This window comes from Nothoprocta perdicaria, unplaced genomic scaffold, assembly GCF_003342845.1.
Source record: "Nothoprocta perdicaria isolate Ctin4 unplaced genomic scaffold, notPer1 scaffold_646, whole genome shotgun sequence".
In the NCBI taxonomy this organism is placed as follows: Eukaryota; Metazoa; Chordata; class Aves; order Tinamiformes; family Tinamidae; genus Nothoprocta; species Nothoprocta perdicaria.
The window spans coordinates 105-11,577 of record NW_020455917.1 but is presented as its reverse complement, the minus strand read 5'-3'; the positions used below and the strand labels follow the sequence as shown (position 1 = coordinate 11,577).

Here is an 11,473-nt window from a genome sequence, read left to right as displayed (position 1 = left end):
TTCCATACATACACAACATGTTGCTTGGGAAAAATCTCTTTATTACAGGTGATGCTCCTCAAGATATCAAAACTTTGAGTTCAAATTCAGACACTTTGAAGGAATTAAAGCAGAAATATCACACTAGAAACATTTACTTCCTACTCTTATAGAGGTTAATTTGTATTAGAAATCAGTCATAAAAGGAAATATTTCAAATTTGCGATGTTTTCTTCAATAAGAAAGTTATCCTTAAAGAACTATTCATGGAATATTCAAACATTATGTGTGAGGATCCTTATGCAATTGAAAGAAGTATTTTTTTGTTTCTTCCAGTAGTGAAAGATTGTTCAGGTGTTTTTGGCTGCATAAAAGCCCCTCCACAGGAAATACTTCAGTCATGCAGTCTTTAATCTCCATCTCACAATATTTAAAGTGGTAGAAAACAAGGCTTACAGGAAGGCTTAGGAGATACAACAGTAATACTTGCAATCAAATATTTTATCACTGCAAAACATTGACCACAGTGGAAACAGAAACCATTATCAAGCATTTTAAAAGGTGCTAGCTCGCATGAAAGACTAYTGATCTTAATATACATCTGAAGGAAACCGGATAGAAACTCAAGTTTAATGCAAAAGAAGAACTGGCCACCTGGATTCCYGACGACTGTAATTTTTTTACTAGCAGAATCAAGATTTTAAGTTTGATAAGAGGAAGATGATGATTCAGACAGGATATTAATGTTTGTGAGCCTAATATTGTAGGTGGGAACTAACTGATTAGAGGGTTGCTGGTTGGCTGCTGACTTTCACTAGTCTTCTGGCTTCTTTGGGGTTCTTATGCTCAAGTCCATCTCTTCATGACATGACCCATCACGACAAAAGGCCTTTCAGTCTTGGATTTGAATCTTGAGTTGTCAGGGAAATTACTCAATGTAGGTTTTTTTCCATCAAACTACTCAGCCAATGTGAGCAGATGCAGGTGATTTCACATTAKCTGGTACGGAATTGGTTTCTTCGGTTTATGCTTCAAAAGAAAGGCAACAAGAGTAAAAACAGCAACTGCCAGGGCCGTGATAGCAATAATAGATGGTGCATGAGAAATACCAGCTGGGGCAGAAGCTGAGTCCTKGTCTTCCTGGATGCCAAAGGAGTCCAGCTCTGGGAATGAAGAGATAGTGATCTGGTTAAACATGACCTCTCATCTTGTTATTTCCAAGACAGAGAAATAAAAAAATCATTGTGTGCTAGATCAGATTTAGGGCTTAACTGATTTTGTAACTCTGTTTCATCCAGGATACTCTAGATGCAAACAGATTTTATATTAACAGAGGTTATTTGTAGAAGTCCAAGTGCAACTTAAACAYTCTAATTTTTAACATTAAGAAAGCAAACAGCAAACAAAAAGCTTAAAACAAATTTGTCAAGGAAGCTTTCAGAATGGCTTTTGTTGTTGTTGTTGTTTTTGTTTTTTGAGCAGTCATAGAGGCACCAGTCACAGGCGATTTGGGAAGAGATGAATTCCACAGAGCTGCCTGTGCCATGTCCCCTCAGACTCCCYGCAGAACTGCTGAATTAGTATTTTTATGTGCTGGCAAAAATAACRGGTGTGAAATATGATTAACGGGCAGTAGACAGCAAGCACGTTCCCAATACATATTGCAGAACTGCTAATAATCMAGCAGTCATGTAGTTTTGCTCAGATTAAACCGGCATTCCGTGGTGTTATCTGAAAAATGAGACATAAAATATCATTTTCAATTACCAGCTTTCCTGTTTTCAGCACCAGCTTTCCGAAGCGCAATTGGGCCAACAACAGCATTCACTCTTTCTCGGGCAGAGCCTGCTTCTCTCTTGGGCCTAGTGATACAGCCTTGGTAACATCTGGAAGAATAGTCACGTAGCCTGCACACCACAAATTCACACTTCAGATAAACAGATGGATAGTTCCGAACAAACTGGAAGGCACTGAATTTAAACCGGGCCATGTGTGAGTATGGTGAATAGTAATTAGTGTAGGTGGAATCTTTAACACACCTGAAAAGAAAGGAAAAAAGGAAAAAAAAAAMCAGTCAATCTCAGGAATGCACACAACAATCAGACAATTATTTACAGGAATATAACATATAACATGGTAAGAGATTTTAAACATGATGAAGATAGGGACCCTGTTTCTAAACTGTATTTTTTCCACTCTATGCAGCTCTTCCTTACCCCATTTCTAGAGATTTGTAGTCATACTGACAAGTGTGTCAGCTTCCCATGAATCCAGTTAGCTATTCAGAGAAGCACCCCTGTATTTGGCAAAAAAAAAMCCCTTTCGAGCAATACAAATATTTCTCTTTGCTGTTGGTGGTTCCTTTTATTTTAAATGACATTCATTTCCTTTTTTTTTAACTGATCTGAAATATTGTGCTATCAGCTGATCAGCAAATCTATGTCATGGTGCAGGAGCGTGCATTAGAATGAGCAAGATGCCCTCCTTTGGCAGCATTGTGCTATTATGACCCTTGAAGCCTTCACACATCAGGTTATGTAGTGTCATTATGTTACCTCCCTGCCAAGTACCTGGTTTATGATCACCTAATCAATGCCACTTTAAGCTTTTCTTTTAATATTCTGGGTCAAACTTCCTCTCCCTATYGAACATTTATTTGCCCTCAGTACTCCCAATGATATTAATTACATAATTAATAACAAGCTGCTATCAGTTTATACCATGGTCACACTAGAACTTCAATAAAGAAATATAAACTTCAAAGTCTTATCTTTAATTGCTTAACAAAGGAGCTTACCCGTTTCTGATTAAATCATAGGTCACTGTTGTGAAATCATTGGCGTCAGGAGATGCCACACAGGTGTCCACAAACAACACCAGATTTGAATCAGAGCTGTGCAGGTAAGCTTCAAGGAACAAATTCTGGTTGATATCAACATAGTACGGGGAGTCATAGACTGGTTGTGAGAAAGATGCTGTGTGATAAAATGTAAGGTTCACATCGTATCTGCTATACTGAGTTTCATTCAGTTCAAAATTATCCTCCGCAACATACATTATTTGTGTCCATGTGTTCTGGAGCATTTTGCAGTTGACATGCAAGTGAAGCCTTTTACGCCTTGTGATTACAGAACCAGAAGAGGATCCTCTAATAAGGTTGGAATAGATGATTGTGTTGTTGTTTCCCTGTTTGGCATATAAAAYGGCAAATTAACTTGCAGAGTTAAGTTTCCTATTATGCAATACAGACTTTGCTATAGTCTTACAGTAAAACACATAAGATTGGTGTGGAAAAGTATAAATCTAGTCATTTCTGTTCTCAGTATGGGAATCTGTTATCGCCGTACAATGTCTGATGAGTACAAGGTCATCTTGGACACTACTCACTTTAAGCCCAGATGCAATTGGATTAAATGAATTAAACTGAATTTAATACAATACTTTGAACAATGCATGGAGGTTCTGGTCTAGCACAGTATTTAAGCTGAAATCCAATTTAAAAYGCGCTGGTTTTATTAACCCAAAGCTTTCAATACCTGCTTAATTATCACAGTCACCTTGGGACCTTGTAAATACCAACTTTTAGCTTCCTCCCACACCTTTTATTTTTTGATTAGAAGGTCAAACTATAAGCTGCAGTAAATGACCTGACAGCCAGCAAAGGAAATGCGAACGTTAATAAACTTTAACCTTCAAGAGAGGAGGAGAAGGTCACAGTTGCAGAGACACTGCCAGGCCCCGCACACCACAGAACAGCCTTCGGTTCCTCATGTTTTTCAAAATTTGAATTCTTCAGCTTGAATTTTTATACATTTACACAAAATATTTACACATTTTGCTGAGACAGTCATACCTTTCTGACGGTGCCGCAGCTATTGTACGGTATGTTGAATATAACATAGTTTGGGGTGATGTTGGGTTGGCAGTATGAGTCATTCAATGTGAGATTTGAAGCTGCGTAGCCCTCAGATTGAAGAAAGGCTCTGCTCACAACTGCTTGCATATAGTCGGGCAAACAGAGAAGTGCTAACAAGGGAAGAACTCATGTTACAAGCTCATCAAAGAGAGCAAAAACATTCGTATGCTGTGACCTGAATAAGCAGTTCTTCTTTTGCAGGAACAATTGGTATTGCAAGAAATGTTCAGAATGAAAATGCCTGCTATTAATCTGCTATGTAGTGAGATACTGGCTAGTTTCAAAATAGGTCCTGACTTTCTCCTTTTTGTGACCTGGAGATCATTGATGTTACAAACTATACACAACCATGTCTAACATCACACAAAAACATCACAATTTTAAACATGAWGAAGATGCTTTTCACACTACTTTTTTTTCCTAAGATTATGGCCCACTATTAAGAACAACAAACAAAAAGTTTTTAATATTCTTAATAGACAGTGGTCTTAGTCACAGTGGGGAATAGCACTAAACTATGAGAAGCAAACAGTAAGATGGAAAATGCTTTATGGTTTAAGTTTTGCAAGTTTTCATTACACCAGCTGGCCCAGAGAGTTCTTCATGATACTCATTATCATCACCAAGAGGTTGCTTGCATGGTTGCCCTTAACCCTAACAGACATGAATGCTCGCAAATAAAATGCATGTTCAGTGTCTATAAAATTGCCAGTGTCTATAAAATTGCACAGGTAACTTCCAAAATAATTTATTAAATTGAAAAAAAAAAAAAAAAAAAAAAAAAAAAGAGGGGTAAACTTAGAGTCTAGAAGTGATAGATCTTTAGTTAAACAAAATTACAGATAACAGAAACAGCAAATGAGTGATTCATAAAAGCCATTCAAGATCACAATCAATGAATTAGCGGCTAATTGAGAAGCAGACTTCAACATTAGACATGCACTTACTAGTACTCTGATCTGCTGGAATGGAGTAGTAGTCAGCCTGAAAGCCTCTGTATGTGTATTGAGAGTTACTGTGAAAGTAGACTGTCATCAGGTTTGAGGAAGACGTGTATGTGCGATGAGACTCAGAACATATTTTCCCAAGGAGAGGAGAGGTACGGAGTGGCCCATCATAGATTTCCACATAGTCAGACAGGCATCTGCCACCTTGCATCCTGGTGAGCAGATACAAACATTTACTGACATAATTCTTTTTTCTTTTTAATAAACAAACTCAGATTAACTGATTACAATAACAACAAAAGAATATTATACTGAGATGACTATCAAATCCTTGGAACAGGAAGTACAACCTGCAATTTCTGTGTTAATGCATGGCATCCACATTGTTAAGACTGATTAAACAAAAATGAATTAAGTTGTCATCCTAGGTGTACTGCAACTTTTSAATAACATCCTTGAAATCCAGAAGTTAACAACCTAGTAAGTCCAATATGCTGATCTTGTAGTTTTCTTAATAACTAATTTTTTACTTACTGAATATCCCTAAAAGTGAGCGTGACACGAAAATTGCTTGTTACTTGTATTTCCCAAACACAGTCAGCTTTGTTTGGATAATTTTCAGGATAAAAGGGGCTCTGTAAAGTGCCAGATGAATATGAAAGCAAACCACCGCAAGTATAATATGCTGCAGAGAAAAATGTAAGAAGAGGAATACATACATATCATTTAAGGTGACTTTTGGAATGCATCTAAGTAGAATCTGTAGTCTCAAAATTAGAGGCAATAGCTTCTGTCTTTAATGGTCTTTTTGTTAGATGGTCTTTCTTTTCATGTCTTTCATTAAAAGTCATTCATTTTCTTAATTTCATCACTTGCAATCAAATGTGAATAATCTCTATTATAATTATTATAAAGACCAAAGAGAAGAAAAACAGTCAACATTTTTTTTTCATATTACAGAGAACTGACAAATATCCCATACTTAAATGTGAAGGTATTATACCATAGTCAAAAAATTAGACAAAATTTATATGAGCTTGCAACCTAATGGAATACCAGGGGAATCAAGTTTGTGGGCTTCAACTAACAGTTTAGCACTAAAATCAACATGAATTTCCAGGATACTTTTCAGTACAAGGACGAGGTATTGACAGAAATATCTGCAAACAGACAATGACACCCGAATTATATTCCAAATTGAAAGTAAAGAATTAAAATCACGACAAAAGAGAGTATGAAAGAGCAAAGAAAGATAWGGATAAGGACTCTAAGGAAAAAAAAATCCCACTAACTGTAGCAAAAAGAAAAGATAAAGGGTCTGAACAGCAAGGCAGACATGATGATTTACAGGAATGACAAGTTTACATTGGCCATAAATAATTTTGTAACATACATCCAGTATATATATGCATACATACACACAAATATCCATGAAGATACAATGAACCTATGCTATATATGTGATAAATATATATTTACATATATTTTAATATAAAGGATAAGAAGCTATTGACATGRAAAGGCCTATGGAGAAGACAAGATTTTCAAATTTTAAGTTCAACTTCTAGCAAACACAACAAAAACTTTCTCTCACTAATAGACCAAAACATAATTATGTGAACAAATAAAAAATTGAAAAAAAATGGTATCCTAAAATGATATGTGTGAATGTACAGTTGAGATAGGAATTAGTCATACTTACAAAGTAGTGCATGATAATACTTACTTATAAGTAATTGTGAAATTACTTCTTAAAAGCCCAAAAGTAAGTGGTTATACTGGGTACAAACTCATCTGACTTTGGGGTAAAAATCAGAGACAACAGTGGGGTAACAAGTAGAGACAACAGTATAGTTATAATAGATGAAGAGGAATATGTGTGAAAAGGTCTGAAGAGGTTTGCATTTTTGTCCTGCTAAGTAATAAAGGAGTGCTCTGGTATTATTCACAGATGGGAGACGAGTCCCAGTCATCTTGAAAGATGAACTTGACAAAGCCAAAGAAAGCACACAGGCCAGAATGATCCTCAGTACTACAGACAACACAAATCAGTCTTACCATCAGCAGTATCAGTCGTTGTTGTCACTCCTAKAGAAAAATAAACACACACAATGAAATTATTTTTGTAAAGCATGAACACACTAAAAAAAAAAAAAAAAAAAAAGAGATCTGCAAGACAAGATTGAGGCCTGTCTAGTCTGCCACCCAGAAAAGAATTATGAGGGGAAAGAAAACTGCAATTCTCAAGAAGATGAAGCTGCAGAGAAAGCAGAGTCAGTGCCTTTTCACCCCAAGGAAGAAGGTCAAMGCATGGCTACTGACAGAGGGAAGCAACATGGCAACTTGACCTCCTTCTTCCTGCACACGCCCAGGCCAAATGGCACCCTTTTTGGTGCCATTGATAGACAGTAAGTTTGTCTTGGTTCCCACTTGACTTACTGAGACCTGACTTGAGGCCAGTTCAGCCCACCACCCAGACAAGAATTATGAGGAAAGCAATATGTATTTCTTAAGAGTACGAGGCTGCAGAGAACGAGGTATCCAGCACTTCCTCAAGTTGAGCACCCCTAGATTACTGAAGAGACTGCCCTAACATCTGGGTAAATAATCTTTTTTTTTTTTTTTCTAGTAAATGCCAGTGAATTTCTGCCAACACAAGTGCAATGGAAGAAAGTGAAGCAAGTGACTAAAAAGCAGCCAAGAGATCCAGCTATGTGCAGGATAAAGAATCCCTCAAAACAAGAACTTGACAAACTCACAGGGTAATAAAATCCTCTAATTCAAGCATCTCTCATTAGCAAAGTGTCAAACAACTGCCCAGGACAGCTGCCTTTTCATCACTCTAGACTGCTCCAGATGTCATCAGCAGGAAGACTGTCACGTTCCAAGGAAAACRGGGAGGCAACAGGCACATAAGAGGGGCCCTCCCCAAAATAGTGCCTCTCCCACCATCAACACACATCTCACCAAAAGTCTTTTGAGAACAACCTGAGCACAGCATGAAGGAGCTGTCATTCTCTCCACAAAATATCCCTCTTGAGCACTTTCCCGCTCCATCCTCTGCTACACCTCAAAGCCTGTCAGAAAGGCCAATGGTATGACAAAAGGGGTCACCTCCATCCTCAGAAGGAAGGGGAGACAATTGGCACATAAGAAGAACACTTTCCCCAAAATACTGTCCTTTGAAGCATCAGCACTCACCTCAGCACAAGTCTTTAGAAAATACCTGGAGTTTGGCAAGCGYCCCCCAAAAAGAGTCTCTCCCAAGAATGTTCCTGCGCTTCTCCTTCATGCACCCCTGCACCTCAGAGCCATTCTGGCAATCTCCCCACCCCATTTCTGCATTTGCCTCCTGGCAAAAACTAGAAAACCCCTCTGGTCTCACCTGGAGTGGTGATGTAGTTGGGAACTGAATAGTAGGAGGCCTGAAAGCCTCTGCGCGTGACACTGCTGTCACTGCGAAACAGGACGGTCAGCTCATTTCCAGATGACACAAACACGCGGTGGTTGTTACTGCAAACTTTCCCTAGGAGAGGGGCCCCGTACAGCCTGCCGTCGTACACCTCGATGGCGTCGTACTGGCAGGTGGTGCCTTCCAGCCTGCGGAGCGGAAACAACATTCCTCAGCTCTCGGGCTCGCCTGTTTCCAGGGSGCCTGAGAGCAGGAGAGGAGCCCTTGGAGCAGGCACAGGCTCCABGCAGAGACGGCCAAGCACCAGGGCACRCAGGTGCYGGGCTGGCACCMCAGGCCCMGGCCTCACTTACTCTACATCCACAAAGGTCAGGTGCACTCTGTAGTTCGCCTCCTGCAGCTGGATTCTCCACACGCAGTTTGCGTTGTTGGGGTAGGTGTTGGGATAGTTGGGGCTTTCAAAGGAGCCAAACGAAGCCGAGAGGAAGCCACCACAGGAGGAAGCACCTACAGAGCGCAGCAAAAGTGAGAGGTGGCAGAGACAGCCTGAAMCCAACCCAGCACAGCTCCYTGGAGGAGAGCAGGAGTCCCGCAAAGAGSCRTGGACATGCTCCCTCACAAAAAGGCCCTCCTGGGTGWGTGCCKGCTCCCCGGAGGTTGCTCCTCAGGGCCTGTCCCGGCATCTCAACATCCCAGAGCTCATGTACCTGGCTCTTCTACGTGGTAATGCAGGGGAAGAGGAGCCTCCTCCCTAAGAGGAATTCCCTAGTGGGAGTCACARCYTCCCTGGAGGAGCTCCAGGGTCACTCAACACCTAARATCGCCYTGGCAACCTGCTTCAACAGAGCAACATTGAACAACACTCAACCCTGCTGCATGTGCTCACCAGGTACACCACGAGACACCACAGCAGAGGCTGCCTCCTAATCCCTCCCCACCAGGAAATCACTGCCCAAGCCTTCAATCAGGTTTTAATGACATTTACAAAGCCCTAGAGAGCCCGTCTTACCGGTACTGGTATCAGTCATCATTGTTGGTGAAGGTGTACTTGTCCAATCTAGAGAAAAATATTCACACCTGGTGAAATTACACTTTTAAAACATAGGCACACCCCAGACACAGAGGGAAGAGATCCCTAAGACCCGATGAAGGCCACTCTAGTGCATCACCCAGGCAAGAATTAGCATGACAGGAAGAGCAAGTGATTCTTAGCAGAAGGAGGAGGCTGAGGCTAAAGAGAAAGATGAGTCTAGCACTTGAGCACTTGCTCAACGAGAACACCAYCCTGTTCTGGCASACACTGCTCCAATGCCCAAGWAAATCAGGAAATTTATWCCCTAAGGGATTTTATTTTTTTATATTTACCTGTTGGTGGAGGCGCTGTCATTCCTGAATCTGGAACGAAAGAAGCACRGACCAGTAGGCACTCGAGCCTCCCGATTCACACTGCGGCATGCTGCTGCCCACCCCACCATACTGCACCTCGGACCACAAGTTCAGGAAGGGCTGGACAGACCAAAGTGCTCTCTGCTTTGTGGCACCTGCGCTCCCTGTGAGTCTCCTTGAGAGGCACCAGTGATCCCACGCAGGGCAGTCTGTGCAGGGCCTGACCTACTTWTCTGACTCTACTCCACATGTGAGGAGGCCCCTGGGCCCTTCTCTCACAAGGAGACACACAAGAACTGCTTCTATGCTGCTCACTCCTGCAGCACAAGACCCTTGCTTCAGGCACACAGACCCAGGGCAAGCTGCCACCATTCAAGCAGGAAACAAGGGATTGCAAAGCTGTGTCTAGAGGAACATCAGCTTTATTCCCAAGAGACACCACCAGGAGGTAAAAGCCTACCTGAGCATATGACAGAAGCATCTTGCACAGAACACGAATAGGTGCGCTCATAGGGACAAGTCCACAAATASTCCTCAGTGCCCTGGCAATCCACTGCGGTCATCAAGTATGAGGACCAGCCATTGGAAGGGAAGTAGCCCGTCACACCAAGTGGCTGGCCGCAGCCCAGCTGCCTGCACACCACCTGAGCATCTCGCATGTCCCACCGGTAACCGCACACTTTCAGCCAGCCTCCAAAATAGTAGATTTCTACGTTGCCAGCACAGTGGTTGGGCCCATCTGTCAGTCGCAGGAAGAACTCTGGGAAAGAGCGAAGACACTTTGTTAGGCAAAGCAGGGCCTGCTTGCACACGGTCACATTTGCTTCCTGTTGTGCAAGAAATCAGAGAGGCCAGAGAGGGCCAGGAGTTCACTAGAGAACAGTAGGGTGGCCTGCACCTCAGAAGACCCACAGGCATCAAGATTCTGCTGGCAAGGGGCCTTCGCTCTCAGCCATGGGCCCCCTGCTCTGCTGTAGAGACACAGCAGGCCGAGGGCTCTCACATTGTGCCCAGGCATGACAGCCTCCAACATCCCTGCGGAAAAAGGCTCCAGAACAACTTCAGCTGCCTGGGGCTCTGGAGCGGATGCACAGAGATGTGGAGGCAGCAGCTCACGCTCATGTCAAGGTGCACGGGGGAGGATGCCCAGCAGACAGACTCACCATCAGCAATGATCCCATCTGTGGGGAAACAAAAACACACACTCACACCCACGAAACAACYGCAGCAGCTCAACCACCTGGGAGCTTGACATTACGAAGCTCTCGCACATGCCCCTGCTCCCAACAGAAAGCTGACATCATTGCTATACTTAGTGGGCTCCTTCCGAGCCATCTTGACCCAAGCAGAGAGGCAGGAAGGGTTTCTGGGCAAGGCAGAACCCAGCAATCCTTTCCCAAGCTCTCTCCTACTCTCCAAGCCCACTGACCAAAAGGCATCCCCAATGGGTGAGAAGCAGCTCGTTTGCCAAAACCAATCACCAAGCAGAATACATCAAAAATGTCAAAGACTTCATGAAGATTCAGGTGTTCCTGTGCTCCTCAGAAAGAGCCACAAGTAAGCTTCTTTTATGAGAAGCTCTCCATAAGCCCACTGGAGGAGCTGCTCCACAACACACAATTCATATTCTCAATAGCCTCATGTCAATACTTCTCAAAAGGAGTATTCCATACGATTGATTTCCGCACAGCAGGCAGAGTGGCCACAGGATTATATTAAGCTTTATGCCACCTATCCAAAGAAAGAGATAATAAGTCGGACTCACGGGTAGTGGGTGCAGTAGTTCTTGGGGGAGGCGAGGAGGTTGTTTCTGCMAGGGGAAAAGAAGAAAGA

At 42.2% G+C, this 11,473-nt stretch overlaps 1 protein-coding gene across 1 annotated transcript; it reads right to left on the bottom strand.

Annotated features, from left to right (window-relative positions):
• Positions 1–794: 794 nt before the first annotated feature.
• On the bottom strand, positions 795–10,821 carry LOC112956555 (deleted in malignant brain tumors 1 protein-like; the record flags this gene model as incomplete). The annotated part of the gene is made up of 12 exons (XM_026050067.1): positions 795–1,142; positions 1,747–2,018; positions 2,777–3,165; positions 3,833–4,005; positions 4,843–5,054; positions 5,377–5,527; positions 6,901–6,930; positions 8,228–8,442; positions 8,608–8,761; positions 9,264–9,311; positions 10,101–10,400; positions 10,804–10,821. Coding segments are annotated over 12 exons (2,135 nt in total), but the record flags the coding sequence as incomplete, so codon positions are not given.
• Between the last annotated feature and the right edge of the window lie 652 nt (positions 10,822–11,473).